Source organism: Pan paniscus, chromosome 2, assembly GCF_029289425.2.
Source record: "Pan paniscus chromosome 2, NHGRI_mPanPan1-v2.0_pri, whole genome shotgun sequence".
Taxonomy (NCBI): domain Eukaryota; kingdom Metazoa; phylum Chordata; class Mammalia; order Primates; family Hominidae; genus Pan; species Pan paniscus.
The window spans coordinates 162,897,416-162,913,922 of NC_085926.1; the positions used below are offsets into that span (position 1 = coordinate 162,897,416).

Here is a 16,507-nt window from a genome sequence, read left to right on the forward strand (position 1 = left end):
AAATATGTTCTAGTTTTAGAAAAAAAAATAAGTATTTTTATATCATCTTCATCTGTTTTCTTCTATCTCCCTTTCTTTTCCCTCTGCCTTTCTCTCTGACTGAACACAGATTATAAGAGTATCAATAACGTTTTACTCTAATATTAGTTGGAAATAAAAATTTTATTTTTATATTACTCAAATAATTTGAATATGAATAAGAGCTACAGAACTATCTTAGAAGAAGATACCACAAATACATAATTAGGCAGACTTTACTGGACACTAACACATTATCAAAAGTATTGAGTCATTTCCTTGTTACAGCAGGATCCCAGTGTTTGTATGTATATAAAGCTCCTTCCATGACACCTTGAGATTCCTAAAATCAAGCGCTATACTTTAATCTTCCTTGCATTCCTTATATCTAATGCAATGCTTGGCATGTAATAGTAGCTCAAGAAAGTTCGGAATTAACAAATGTCTTAAGTCAAAAGTACAAGAAACTAAAAATGTATTAAACAGACATAACATATTGAACCATCACTTGCTAATAAAGGCAATATTGTGTTAGTTAACTTAAAATGTTCTACTTCTAAATTGTCACTGTTTTAAAAAACCAATAAAAGAAAATGATCTTCACTGCTTTATTTTTTCATAACAAATATAAAAGGGCCATTTAGGAATATTAATCTTTTAAATATACATTACATATATTTTTTGAAATTTAATAAGAAATAAATATATAAATATGAAGAGTAATAATTGGTGATAATTCTATAAATCTATATGAAAATGTATTTTTGGAGTTCAGTTCATTTGCAAACAAAATTAGTTTTGTTTAATATAAAATTTATTTACAAGGACAGTGTTGTCACAAATTCTTCACGTGTTCACATGCAAGAAAATTATGTTTCTGGAGGATTTCTTTTTTTTCTCTATTATATATCTTACACTTGAAAAAATTCTTTACTGATACTTTAAATTAATAGCTGAATATATGCTTATCAGGTTGATAAGGATTCTACATAAAGTAGTTTCACACAATGGGCACAAAGTTAGATAGGAAGAATAAATTTAGCAAGATGACCGTAGTTAATATATTGTATATTTCAGAATAGCTAAAAGAAAGAATTTTAAATGTTCTCACTACAAATAAATGATAAATATCTGAGAAGATAAATAAGCTAATTAGCCTTATTTGATCATTTCACACTGTATAATGTATGAAAACATCACAAGGTACTCCATATTTACTATTGTTAATTGTAAATTAAAATAAAACTATAAAATAAATGAAGTATTTACATAATAATTTTCTCTTAAGGGAATTCTAAACTCTTATATAAGAGGAATCTCCTCTGTAAACCCTCACACAGAATATGTATTTGACGCCACTAAAGATATAAAGTTCAAACACGGTAAATATATTCTAATTATTTCCAACAGTGTTTCAATTTTACAAATTGTTCAGTAACAATTAACTTAGTTTAAGTTATTCTTGAGAAACAGCTTTAAGCCAGAAGAGTTTGTTCTTTGTTACCACTTGACATTGGAGAGTTCAGCTTATAGGAAAGAGATATTTTTGTTGTGTGTTTATTATTGCCTACAAGAGCATTTTCTTGAAATATATTTTAAAAATTAGAATATATCTTCAATTATTATAAAAAAGTTTTTTATAGAATTAAAACCAGAAACTCTACATATATATTACAAAAATGAAATATGTGAAGAGAATATTAAATTTAAAAATTTAAAACATATTTTTAATCTTCCAACAATAATTAATATCTTTATTTTAGTCATAGTTTCTAAAAGAAAATGTTAAATTAATTAATGTCACTATTATCTTTAATTACTGATGAAATCAATTTATAAACATTTTCCAAACACTTCTATCTCATGACTGGATGGTGTTCTCATGATTGGATGGTGTTAAATTATTTTAGAATATAGACTGCTGTATAGTAGAGAAAAGAAAGTTATTACAGAATTGTTATCCTCATTTTTATGAAAACAACTCTTTGAAAAATCAAAGATATTTTATTGAATTATTTTTGAAGGCAATATATTTAGTATTATATATTTAGTATTTATTAGAAATATAAATTTTCCCAATTCACATTTCAAATAGTCACCATTAGATCAGAAAATGTAATATCTGTTTTAATTTTGAAATTGGATAACAAGTATTTTGTAGGCTAAAATATTTTAATTATGTTTTAGTGTATAACAAATTAATGAAATTTGAAATTTCCTTTAGCAAGAAGACAATGTGAAAGACTATATCATGGAAAGAGTTTTATAGATTCATATCTCAAATTTTATATTTTGATATACCAATTGTATCAACGTTCTATTCATCTATATCATTCAGAATCTAATGTCTGGAAGACATGCATTTACTATCTGGTCTTGAGACGAACAGCTGATTAATAGAAAGTTACAGCTATAACTAAAGTAACTTCTAAATTAGTGAATGAGGTGAGGTATACTGTGTTTGTTTTTCATAGACTAGTTTTTGTTTATTTAAAAAAAAATACAAGAGACCACTTCCTATAGTTTACAATGCCCCCACTTCAAAAAGGCACTCTTATTTTTCCAGAAAGTTACATTAAATATAATTTTCCAAGTTGCAAGTTATCCCAGTTTATAAGAATATCTGCAAAAATAATTTATAAATATTGACTTTTTCCATTCCATTTTATGATTACAAAACTCTTGGGCACTTATTTAAAAATTGTATATTAAAACACAACCTAAGCATTCAGAGGGAGTCAAAGATGTTTAATTTTCTAAGTCTTCTCTAATGAATAGTATGTACTAATCCCTAACATCTTTAAAGCTTTTGGTAAAAATGAAAATAATATATATGTAGTTACATAATCCTTGAATATTTGTCTGAAATTTGAACCCATAATTTGAAGTAGATTTTTGAATGTATTTCTTTCTACATTTGAAGAATAGGCTTTATTTCAGTACAACATTGAATTTCAAATTACAAGAGATAAGAGCAACTGAAGACTCAAAACTTTTTGTGCAGGATTTCTATATGAAGCTTTTTTTATTTGCCATTAGTGTCCATGATTCTTTGTGTAAAACTATCTGCAATTTCTCAAGCTGATTAAATCCCATTTCTGAATCCATGCATGCTATTCTTTCGTTGTGTTTCTTGTTTGTTTCATGTTAAGTGAAAGAGCACAGTAGCAAGAAATAGCTAAATGTCAAATATGTGGCAGTTTGTAAGACAGAAAATAAGTCACTAAAAAACAAAATGCTATGGTCTGTATAACTTGAGAAAAAAACGTGTGTTTATAATTTGTTCAGTTTTCCTCAATGATAAACAGAAAGACTTTACTCTTCATAATTTGCTTAAATGTAACATGTACCTTATTTATAGTGTTTTTTTACATTTGTCAAGGTCTTTATACATGTAATTAATTATTTAATCTCTAAAATTTTCCAAGTTCAACAGTTTTTTGTAATTGAAAAAATTAAAATATTAAGAAAGTATCTGAAACATATGAAAAATCTAAGACTGTATAAAGTAGGCTACTTAATACTTAATCCAATTAATCTACTCAATATAAGTAATGTGATTGAAACTTGCACTGAAAAGTTTTATGAACGAGAGCAAAATTAGCACTAATAAGTATATGTATATTGATTTCATTTTCAAGGATATTCCATGGAAGATTGTGCTGATTTCCTCCTCATAATTTTACTTAAAAGTGGAAATGGACCTTACATATGCTTAAATATCTCTGCATATGGACTATTTGGAAATTTACCTGTATCTACCTTGAATTTATCAAAATAACTTTGATACCTGTGATTATAACAGGATAATGATGAATTTATTTAAATTTACTAAGCATCCACAATGTGTCAAGAATCATGTCTGACTCTGTAATGTGCTTCAGAAGTATACTTATTTCCTGTCTTCTGTGGAGAGGAATTATTTTTTTCAATTTTTGTTAAGCTACATACTTTCAACTCAAAGCGCATAATTTTTGTCAATAAGATCATCAGTCAATTTTCAATATTTTTGTTCTTTTTAATGTCTACAGTTTTAGTTAAAGTAAATTTAGCTGTGGATAATTATGCCCCAATATTACGTTCCAGCAGGGTTAATCAAAAGTAACATTTGCCCCAGTGAAAAGGCATTGTTCAATGCCAGTTTATTCACTCTTAAAATAACTTAGTGTTTTATTTTTGGATTTGGTGAACAAGTGAGTTTTTGGTCATACATTCATGTATTCTGAGTTGATTAAGAGTTAATTGCTAGAAATAAGATAAGTACGTTTTACTAAGCGAGAAATTTTATCCATACTCTTCAAAATGCTTTTTATTCTTTTATCAACTTCAGCTATTTGTTAGAACAGAAGTTTTCAACCCTGTCTGCTCATTAGAACTGCCTGGAAAGTTTTAAATATTCAGATGCTTAGGCTATAAAAGAGACCAATTAAATAATAATTTATTTAAAAATCACAAGCCTTCTGGTAATTGCAAATGAAAAAGCATACAACAGATATACAAAATATAAAAAGCAAGAAATCAAATAACACCAGAGAAAAGGGAAATAAGAAGAAATGAAAGAGGAATGAGAAGACCATTAAACAACCAGAAAACAAATAACAAATGGTGGGAGGAAGTCCTTACTCATCAGTAATGAAATTGAATATAAACGGATTAAACACTCCAATCAAAAGACGCAGTGAAAAGACAAACCACAGAATGGGAGAAAATATTTGCCAAATAATCATTTGACAAGGGATTAATGACCAGAATATATAAGGAGCTCAAATAACTCTATAGGAAAAACTTCTAATAATCTGATTTAAAAATGGGCAAAATATTTGAGTAGGCATTTCTCAAAAGAAGACATACAAATAGCAATCAGGCATATGAAGAGGTGCTCAACATCATTGATCATCAGAGAAATGCAAATCACAACTACAATGAGACATCATCTCACCGTAGTTAAAATGGCTTTTATCCAAAAAACAGCCAGTAACAAATGCTGTTGAAGCTGTGGAGAAAAGGTAATGCTCTTTCGCTGTTGGTAAGAATGTAAATTCATACAACCACTATGAAAAGCAGTTTGAAATTTCCCCAAAAACTAAAAATAGAGCTACTATATGATCCAGCAGTCCTGCTGCTGAATATGCATCCAAAAGAAAGATATATCAAAATGATATCTGCCCTCCCATGTTTATTACAGCACTGTTCACAATAGCCAAGTTTGGAAGCAACTTTAGTGTCCATCAACAGATGATTAGATAAAGCAAATATGGTACATGTATACAACGGAGTCCTAGGCAACTATAAAAAAAGAATAAAATCCTGTCATTTGCAATGACATGTAGGAAACTAGAAGTCACTAAATGTTAAATGAATTAAGTAAGACACAGAGACAAACTTCATATGTTCTCACTTATTGTGGGTGCTAAAAATTTTAAAAAAGCAAAACATTGAACTCATATATATAGACAGGAGAAGGATGGTTACCAGAAGCTAGGAAGGGTTGTGTGGGGGTGAAGGGAAAGCAAGTGTTATGGTTTGGCTTTGTGATCCCACCCAAATCTCATCAGGGATTGCAATCCCCACCTGTCAAGGGAGCGACCTGGTGGGAGGTGATTGCATCATGGGGGCGGTTTCCCCTATGCTGTTCTTGTAATAGTGAGTTAGTTCTCATGAGAGCTGATGGTTTTAAAGTATGGCAGTTCTCCCATCACTATCTCTGTCTCCTAAAGTCATGTAAGATGCACCTTGCTTCCCCTTCACATTCTGCCATGATTGTATGTTTCCTGAGGACTCTCCAGCCATGCAGAACTGTGAGTCAATTCAACCTCTTTAAATTGCCCAGTCTTTAAACAAACATCTTTAAATTACCCAATCTCAGGTAGTATCTTTATGGAAGAGTGAAAATAGACTAATACAGCAGTAATGGTTAATGGGTGCTATATATATAGTTAGAAAGAATGAATAATATATACTATTTGATAGCACAACAGGACGATAGTCAATAATAGTCAATAATAGTTTAATTGTATACTTAAAAAAACCTAAAAGTGTAATTGGATTGTTTGTAACACAAAGGATAAATCTTGGGGGGAAAAATCCTTCTGTTTTCTATGAGGTGATTACTGTGTATTGCATGCTTAGTATCTCACTCACCCAATATATATACCCACCTACTATGTGCACATGACACTTAAAAAAATCTAAACCCTAAAAAGAAAATCTCCAAGTGATTATAATATGTAGTCAAAAGCCAGGGATCTACAACTGCAGTGTCTAATATGGTAGCCACTAATTATCTATTATTTCATATTTAATTATTGTATACTACTACTTAAAATTAAATAACTTTAAAATTCCATTCCTGAGTCACACTAGACACATTGTTCCATGGCCATATATGGCTGGTAAGTACCACATTGGCACCCAGAATTATAGATGATTTCTATATATTTATTTATTTTTTCAGACAGGTTCTTGTTTTGTTGCCCAGGCTGGAATGCAGTGGTAGGAGCACAGCTCATTGCAGCCTCAACCTCCTGGGCCCAAGTGATCCTCCCATCTCAGCCTGCCAAAGTGTTGAGATTACAAGTATAAGCTGCTGTGCCTGGCCAGATTTCAATCATTGCAAAACTTGTATTGGAAAGTGCTAATAAAGAATTGATTTTCAGTGAATGGTCTGTATTCCATCATCATTGGCCTTACATAAAAGTTTGTTAAAAATGCAGATAATTAGTATGATCATTAATATTTGAGAAGTTCATTAAAAGGGCTCTAATTTACTAATAATGAATTTATTTATTTTATGTTTTTATTTTTATTTTGAAACAGAGAGTCTCGCTCTGTTGCCAGGCTGGAGTGCAATGGCACAATCTTGGCTCACTGCAACCTCTGCCACCCAGGTCCAAGCGATTCTTGTGCCTCAGCCTCCCGAGTAACTGGGACCACAGCTCTGCACCACCACTCCTGGCTAATTTTTTGTATTTTTAGTAGAGATGGGGTTTCACCATTTTGGCCAGGCTGATCTTGAACTCCTGGTCTCAATTGATCCGCCCGCCTCAGCCTCCCAAAGTGCTGGGATTACAGGCGTGAGCCACTGTGCCTGGCCTGACAATGAATTCAAATAACAGATTTAGCCAAATGTTTGATGCTTTATGTCTTAATGATATCAAATTATATGTTATTAATTAATTTATTAATATTAATCCAATATTATTTATTGAGCACCTACAATTGGCCAGGCACTATGCTGGGCACATAGAAACAAAATAAAAATGGTCTAGGATTTATTTTGGAATAGTATAGAAATTAGAATAATAACAATAAAGATATTTGGATAAATTAGATAGAAAAACACATTTTTTCTAAATGCTATGAAGGAAGAAGTTACAGAGAACAATTGGGAAGTAAAGAGATACAAGAGAAGATTGTCGGGACTGTTAAAATGATAGCATTAAATGTAAGATCCAAAGAATAAAAGAGTCAGAGAGGATAATTCAGAACATTGCTTACTCATGAGTAGGTTTCATCTGTGACCATCCATAGAGATTGTGAACATCGTAATGTAAAACTGATGTTCCATCACTAAGAATCTGCTCAGCTTCCATGCAAATTGTTCTGAAATGTAATCCATCGGTTCTTTTTGTGAGTTCTGGAAAGAATCAATGAAAAAATATTAATATATTATACAGTGCCCTACAATGAAACGTGTAACTCATAATTATGTATTCCTTGACAAAGAAATTAATCAGTGTTTTATAAAACCTATGTATATTTTAACCATTTGTATACTTTGTATGAGTTAATTATCAACTTAAAATGGCCTGAAATTGTAACTGAATTACATGAATTAATAAAAACCTGAAAAATAAGTACACTCCTCAATGTCTACTCTTTCTAGTGCATTTAGATGGAGAACACTGATTAGAGTTTTATTAAAAATTCACTTGGTATCATAAAGCCCAGAGTTTAAGGGCTAGGCAAATGTTATAACACTGCCTTTTGATCCACATTTTCTCAGTTTAAGATTTTTTTCTGGAGTTTTGCCATCACTTTATGTGCTAATAGTTTGTGACGTTTTCTGCCTGCATAAGAGAATGATGATGAATATGAAACATCACATTCATCTTCATTTCCTTCTATGTCAAAGGTAAACAGATAAGTGTTAGCATTCTTTCCCTTATCCTTAGTAAAGAAACACTTATAAAAACTTCCTTTCAAAATAATTTTATTTTTTATCTTAAAGAGTATTTAACATTTTTTGAATCTGGGAAAATTATTAAGCAAACCAAAATAACAACTTCAAACAAATTTAGAATTGTGTTCATGTAGATAAAATATATTCCTTGATTTTTTTCTCAAAATGTTGTTAAATAATATTGGTAATGGGTCAAGGTGTGGTCCAGTGTGTGGGTGGGTAGTGAAAATTGGGTGTGTGAATCCTATTCCCTACATTCTATATATATCGAACTGATTTTTTATATATACATATATATTCTATATATATATTCTATATACATATTCTATGTATAGCTAACTGATATATATCAGTTTATATTATATACCTATTAATATATAATAATAACATGATAATATCAAAGGCATACCAACAATATTGTACCTGGGAAATAAGGTGGATAATTTAGTTCATCATTTCTGCATTGATTAGTAGTTGTTCCATTTACAAAACTTGATGGCTCATTCATATCCTTAAAAAAAAGATGACAGAAAAAGGTAAACAAAAAATAAATTTACAATGTATATTCTCAAAAGAGCTAGTTCAAAAAGTAAGTAGGTTAACATATTTGAACAATGTTATATATACTCACTATTCTAAACAAACAAAATTGTAAAACATCTCAATGATATTAGTTTATCTCATTGATTGCTTTTTTCAATCAGTTTCCTTTTGAAAAATAAAATGTTCTGTTTTCTCTGTATTATGCTTATACCCATAAAATAGTTTATTTTCATATCTTTAAGACTTAGCATTATAATAATATGTGCCCTATCATCTCCTTCCCCTCCACTCCTGCCCTGAGCCTGATATCAATTGCTTTTACTGCTAAAACTACAAGATATATTAATAGTTTACAAATGCAGAAAATTTCAAGAAGTATCTCTATTGAGTACATATCTCAGAATCTCAGTAGTCATATTTAAAAGAATCATGATCTAAATAAATAAGTCAGCCACCATTTAAAATGGATTGCCTCCACCTGAAAAAGATAATTTTCTCTGGATCCAGATGACATTCTCAGGAATATACTTAAGAGAATCCCTTATGGTATACCAATTGATACATCTAATAAACATAGATGTTCCATGAATTTTTAAACAAAATATATGCTTTATACAATCTTATATCTACAAAGTTTCCACATAGTGACAGCTGTATAAAGCTTTTTTCAATTTAAAAAATAAGTAAACTAATGCTTTACACTGGAAAAATCAACAAAGTAAAAAATTTTTCCTCCGGAAATTGAAATATATTATATAAAATTTTCTGTATTAAGCATTTACTTGTAGCAAAGTAAATTATTTTTATGCTATCTCAAAAAATATATTATTAAAAATCTTACTACTAACATTTTAAGGTTACATCAAAAAAGAAACTTTAAAAGACAATGTTACCAAATTTAAGAAATTTTTATCTCTCATACAAACGACTAATGGTTATTTAAGCCTGAGACTTATTCCTATATTAAATAAAAGTGAAATAAATATTTACAAGGATTTATTAATATATAGAATATTTTGCTTTTTGAATTTTGCAAATTGAAAAAGTCCAGGAAATAGCATCCATACATATAAATTTAATTTTTAAAACTTTAGCAGTTGTTTGCGTAAGAAAGTTCTGTGGGGGAAAAAGGTGGACTAGTTTTCAAATAAAATATTTTGTTGACATTATTTGAGCCAAGTACTAATTTTGCATAATCACTGCACAATAAATAACTTAAAACATAGATTGTTCAAAGCTTACTTACAATCCACAAACCATCAAACTTCATCTTTTCATTGTAAAAGTCCACAATTTCTCTGGCCCACCACTCTGCTGTGGAAGTCCTGAAGAAATCTGGGAAAGCTACATGAGCTCTGGAAGCCTGTAAAACCAAAATTTAGGCTCACATGTGGAAAGTCTTAAGAGAGATTATATACATATAAATCTGACTGTATTTGACAGATTCACAAGTCATGTATGACTGATAATGAAGGAAATTGACATCAATCTTAATTACATAAATGTGTGTGGTTTCTTCCGCAACACTTCAATAGAGTAAAGAGGGACATCGGTGGAGATAATAGAGCCATTTTGGAATCCTATGTGAATTATAAAGGAACAGTTCACAACCCACAAAAGCATTATTTTTAGTGCTTCCTAGAGTAATGGGGAAGCTTTTTTTCTCTGTTACTGCAGAGCCCATACTTCAGGTTTACCTTTGTGGAGCACAATGAAACAGCAAAGGGCCATAGTATAAAGCCTGTTTTTATATAGCTTTCTCACTTCCCAGAACCATCTCACCACCCTAATCAACTGCTTCTTTTTTTGTCTCTCACATCTAGCCCTTCCCATCCCAGCAGAGAAGAGGTGTTTTATTCCAATCTCTACTAAGAATATTCCCTACTTGCCAGTCGAAACATAAAAGTTCCAGTGTCAGAGTAACCGTGTGTTAGCAAAAGATTGACCTGCAGCTAAGTTAATTGGGTATGTCTCAAAAAAATGACATGACAACCTGGATGCTTTTTTGGCACATGCTAAGATTCTGTTGTAACTGCCTTAACAGTCTTCTCTATGAACAGGATATCAGAGGACATACAGAAAATGCAGAGAGTAGGGAATATAGAGATTTACAAAATACATACGATGGATTTTGTGTTTTTTTAAGATAGAGTTTTGCTCTTGTTGCCCAGGCTGGAGTGCAATGGCACAACCTCGGCTCACTGCAACCTCTGTCTCCCAGGCTCAAGGGATTCTCCTGCCTCAGCCTCCAGAGTAGGTGGGATTACAGATGTCCACCACCACGCCTGGCTAATTTTTTGTATTTTTAGTAGAGACGGGGTTTCACCATGTTGGTCAGGCTTGTCTCAAACTCCTGACCTCAGGTGATCCACACGCCTCGGCCTCCCAAAGTGCTGGGATTACAGGCGTGAGCCACCGCACCTGGCCTATGATGAATATCTTCAAGAGTAGAAAGGGACTTAATTTTATCATCTTACCCATTAATTACATTTTACTCATAAGGATAGAAGGCTTGGTGGGATTATATTGAATATTTTCTATGCAAGGATCTCCCGTATGATAATTAATAACAAATGGTAGCGCCAGATCTTTTTCATTAATTTTCACTTTTCTGCTCTTTACATAATTCATTTTTTAGTTTAACTTATTCTATTAGCTGGCTGCTTCTATCACTTAAATAAAATCATTGATTATATCCAGAAAATCAATCAGGTACATGTAATCCAACACTGTTGATACCTTTTGTGGAAGACAATCCCAGGGAATTCTGCATAAGCCATTCTACGTAAATTGACACTGTCCTCCAACACCTATATAAAAATCCATGCCTGTGTCTCTAGTGGTTCTCAAGAATAGTGGGTGGAACTCAAGTTGAAATAACACTTTTTTCCTCAATGACATAGTTCAGTAGGTTCAATTATCTGACTCTGTTTTAGAAGTAGTTTTGGTAAGTTTTAAGCTCCTAAATTTTTCACAGTTACCTAAACTTGTATAATTTAATGATTATAAATTCATCTGGCTAAAAGAAGGATCACCAACTCTTAGTTTTGTTGATATTTTCTATTTATTTTGTGTTTTCCTTTTAATTTTTACTCCTCTAATCTTTATTTTCTTCCCTCTACTAACTTTAAGTTTATTCTTTTTCTAATTCATTGAGAGGTAATGTTATTTATTTGAGATTTTTATTATTCTTCATGTGGGTGTTTCATGTTATACACTTCTCTCTTAGTACTGCTTTTGCTGCATCCCAGAAGTTTTGCTAAGTTGTATTTTTATTTTTGTTTGTCTGAAGAAATTTTCTAATTCTCTTTTGATCTTTTCGTTGTTCCACTGGCTGTTCAAAAGTGGGTTGTTTAATTTCCACGTATTTTTGAATTGACTTATTTCCCCTCTTTTTCTGATTTCTAGTTTAATTTCATTGTGGCTGGGAAAGATAAATGGTATGTTTTCTATCTTCTCACAATTTTTAAGACTTGTCTTGTGACTTAACATGTGATCACTCTTAGAAAATGTTCTATGGGCACTTGAGAAGAATGTATGTATGGCTGCTTTTGGGTAGAAAGTTCTATGTATGTCTGTTAAGTCCATTTGGCCTACGGTGTTGTTAAAAACTGCTGTTTCTTTGTTGATTTGCTCTCTGGTTGTTCTATTTATTATTGTTATTATTTATTTATTATTGTTCTGTTTATGTATTATCATTTATTATTTATTCATTATTGTTATTATTTATTTATTATTTATTATTATTATTTATTTATTATTGTTCTATTTATTATTGAAAGTGTGGCAACAAAGTCTTCAAACAGCATTGCTGTTTCTCATTTCAATTCTGTTAATGTTTGCTTTAAATATTTAAGTGCTTTCATGTTGGGAGCAAATATTTATAATCATCGTATCTTCCTAATGAATTGGCCCTTTTGTCATTATATAATGACTTCTTTTGTCTTTTGTGACAGTCATTGTCTTAAAATGTATTTTCTCTGATATAACTATAGCCACTCCTGTTCCTTTCTGTTTATCATTTGCATTTAATATCTTATTCATTCCTTTTGCTTTCATGAATGAATGTTTAGGATGTTATACTGAGTGAAATAAACCAGTAACAGAAAGACAAATGTTGTATGATTCAACTTACATGAAGTATCTAAAACAGTTAAACTCATAAAAGCATAGGGTAGAATGGTAGTTGTCCAGCACTGTAAGTGGGAGAAAATAAGGGCTTGCTAAGAAATAGACACAAAATCTCAATTACGCAAGGTAAATAAATTCTAGAGATCTGCAGCACAACATTGCCCCTATAGTTTACAATGATTTATTATATGAATAAACATTTATTAAGAGGGTAGATCTAATGTTAAATGTTATTGCTGTAATAATTTTTTGTTGTTGTTGTTTTGTTTTGTTTTTTGAGATGGAGTCTTGCTCTGTCGCTCAGGCTGGAGTGCTGTGGTGCGATCTGGGCTCACTGCAAGCTCCAACTCCTGGGTTAACACCATTCTCCTGCCTCAGCTTTCCAAGTAGGTGGGTCTACAGGCTCCTGCCACCACGCCTGGTTATTTATTTTTTTTTTTTGTATTTTTAGTAGAGATGGAGTTTCACCATGTTAGCCAGGATGGTCTCAATCTCCTGACCTCGTGATCCACCCACCTTGTGGCCTCCCAAAGTGCTGGGATTACAAGCATGAGCCACCGTGCCAGGCCATAACTTTTTAAATAAAGGAACGATTGCTTGGATTAAATAAAGCAAAATATAAAATTGCTTAATAGGGTGACTGGTACTTTGTTATTTAGGAAAATTAGGTAAATTTTATCTAAATATGGTCTGATATCGATAATTTAAAATGGCCATCTATTTTTAAAGAAAAGCATTCAAATTTAGTTATTGATTAAAATAATCAAGTCTAAGTTTTGAATTTCTTTTCATTGTATAGTTAGCCCGTGTAAAACTTACATTAACAGCTTCATCTTCCGTTAGAGTTTTATCTATTGTTATGTTGGGCAAATCTGGCCAAACCTACAAGAGACAAGACATGGAAAAGCCGATCAAAACATAGTCAGCATGATATGATTGCTATGTAGATGAAGTGTAATGGAGTATTAGAGGCATATTATTAACTCAAAGTCTTCAGATCTGTAATCCCTTCAAATCTCATTATTATTGACACACATATCATTTGCGAACTATTCCCATTTTCCATGTTAGTCTACTCTTTAATATGGCAAATACAAAATAGCATTGCCAACCTTTATGGTAGTTAGTGATTTTGAAAATAATACATATAACCAAAAGGTTCTGGTCAAAAACTAATATGAAAAATATGTTAAATTTAATTTAATATAGTATATTAGAATTATTTGTAGAATTACTCCAGGGTTAAAAACTAAAAACAATAAATCTTTTTGTTTGAAAGGAAGCAAAGATCCGATTGAATAATGTCATGCTGAATCAAACATCCCAGTGATTTTCAGAATTAGTACTAAATCCTCCTCTCCCTTCATCCCACCACTATTCCCAGCCTGACCTCATTGCCTACCAACATTTTTTTTCCTTCTACTCTGACCAGAAACACACAAAACAGAGCTGAAATTCAATTTGCTGAAAGCTCTGGAAATTTGGATCTATATTGTAGAAGTTAGAAAGTCCTATATAAAAATATAAATAATCCACCAAAAAGGGATTATTTACAAGGCATTAGCTGATGGTAGAGAATAGTGCTCTAAAGGAAGGGGAGAAATGGTAGAAATCTGACAAAATGTGTAGAAATACAGAATGAGGAGAAAGTAGGAAGTTAAAAAAAAAAACCTTCTGGATTAATATGCCTCTCAAGTAGCTGGGGCTACAGGCATGCACCACCATGCCTAGCTAATTTTTAAATTTTTTGTAGATACAAAATCTCCCTATGTTGCCCAGGGTGATCTCGAACTCCTGAGCTCAAGCAATCCTCCTACCTCAGCCACTCAAACTGCAAGCATTACATGCATGTGCCACTGTGCCCAGCCCTGTCTATATTCTTCACTCAGCTTTCTCTAATGTTAACATGTTATATAACAATAGTGAACTTATCAAAACCAGGAAATTAATGTTGATACAGTACAATCAACATTTATTGAACATGTTTGCATTTCGCAGATTTAATCACTAATGTCTTAATTTTGGCCCAAGATTCAAAAAGCCTCTCACATTTCATTTAATTGTGTCTCTCATCATAGATTTTTATTTTTTTATTTTTATTTTTTTTTTGAGACGGAGTCTCACTCTGTCCCCCAGGCTGGAGTTCAGTGGCTCGATCTTGGCTCACTGCAAGCTCCACCTCCCGGGTTCACTCCATTCTCTTGCCTCAGCCTCCTGAGTAGTTGGGACTACAGGCACCCGCCACCATGCCCTTCTAATTTTTTTGTATTTTTAGTAGACGGGGTTTCACCACATTAGCCAGGATGGTCTCGATCTCCTGACCTCATGATCCGCCCGCCTTGGCTTCCCAAAGTGCTGGGATTATAGGCGTGAGCCACCGCGCCTGGCCCTCATCATAGATTTTTTTGAGGGTGTTATCATTGTTGTTCATTCTAGTTTGTACTATGAGATTTTTTTTCTTGATTGCTTTATATAAAAGCCAAATCAAAATATTTTTGTAATATATTAATATATCAGGTCTGAATATACTTGCTTATATAAAATACAGTGAATTATACTTCATGATCTAAGTTTTAACTGTAAGTATAGCTGTCAAAACATGTTGTTGCTACTATTAACAATATGTTTTCAAGAGAAGTGAACATTTAAATAACTTGCAGTACAGAATAATGAGTAGCCATCTTACTAATGGTAGTTTTATAATAAATTACAAGTGGTACCAATAAATATAATAAAATATGTCTTAAAGATGAAACAAATCATATTTGGACATGTGACTTATATGAATTCTTTCTTTGTGTCTAATTTGGATTGAACCAAAGACTATACATTATTTTATTAGTTATTAAATCATTACATTTCCGTATAGCTCTACTGAATGTTTTTAACTTTTACTAATTAAATGGAAACTTTCATTGAAATATAATTTTTGTATTTATTCTATTTCAAGATATCGATTTAGTACCTTTGCCCAACAAATGTCATTGGTGTTTGGCCATTTGACAAAGACATCATTCTGCTGTCCTCTTTCAAATGCAGGGTAAGTCTTTGTTTCATTTCCTGAAATTGCTGGATCCTAAAATTAAAATGAAATATAAACAAGGTACACATGAAAAAAGCGTAACTACTTGGACAGTGATTATGAAGCACAAGTTTTCATTACTACATTATCATAATAATGTGCTCTCACATGAAATGACAAATGATATAAACATCAGTGTTCTAGCTAGATTACCCTCCAAATTTCTTAGAAGGAAATTCTAAGGACTCCTGGAAATGCATCAGCTATCATTTCAAGAAAGATTAGTAGAGGTTTTTATTTTGTTTTTATTTCTATGGTGACATATCTGGCTACCTAGCTTACTTCCTATAAGATAGTGATAAAAAAATTATCTTCACTGAATCACCAATCTGAAGGCAAATTTTTAAATATGAAAAACATCAGAAGCAATCCCAGAGAATGAACTAATAATTGTATAAAAATAGAAAGAGGCCAATCTGTAGCTTGGATGATAACTAGAAAACAGCTTCCCTTTAACTCAGCTTTGGTTTTAAATCTCTAGGGATATACCTAAATACAAAGGTAGCTGATCACAACCCATGCAAATAAAATGAAGTGCTAAAGGAACAGAG

The 16,507-nt window shown here is 31.6% G+C and overlaps 1 protein-coding gene across 1 annotated transcript in view; it reads right to left on the reverse strand.

Moving 5' to 3' along the window:
* Positions 1–16,507, reverse strand: part of SI (sucrase-isomaltase) — a 99,815-nt gene that overhangs the window by 20,415 nt on the left and 62,893 nt on the right. Inside the window, exons 33-37 of the mRNA XM_003817701.4 lie at positions 15,840–15,950; positions 13,694–13,756; positions 9,990–10,106; positions 8,624–8,711; positions 7,516–7,654 (exon numbers count right to left, since the gene is read on the reverse strand). Coding sequence (XP_003817749.2) covers positions 7,516–7,654; positions 8,624–8,711; positions 9,990–10,106; positions 13,694–13,756; positions 15,840–15,950 — 518 coding nt within the window. The remainder of the gene's footprint in view (positions 1–7,515; positions 7,655–8,623; positions 8,712–9,989; positions 10,107–13,693; positions 13,757–15,839; positions 15,951–16,507) is intronic.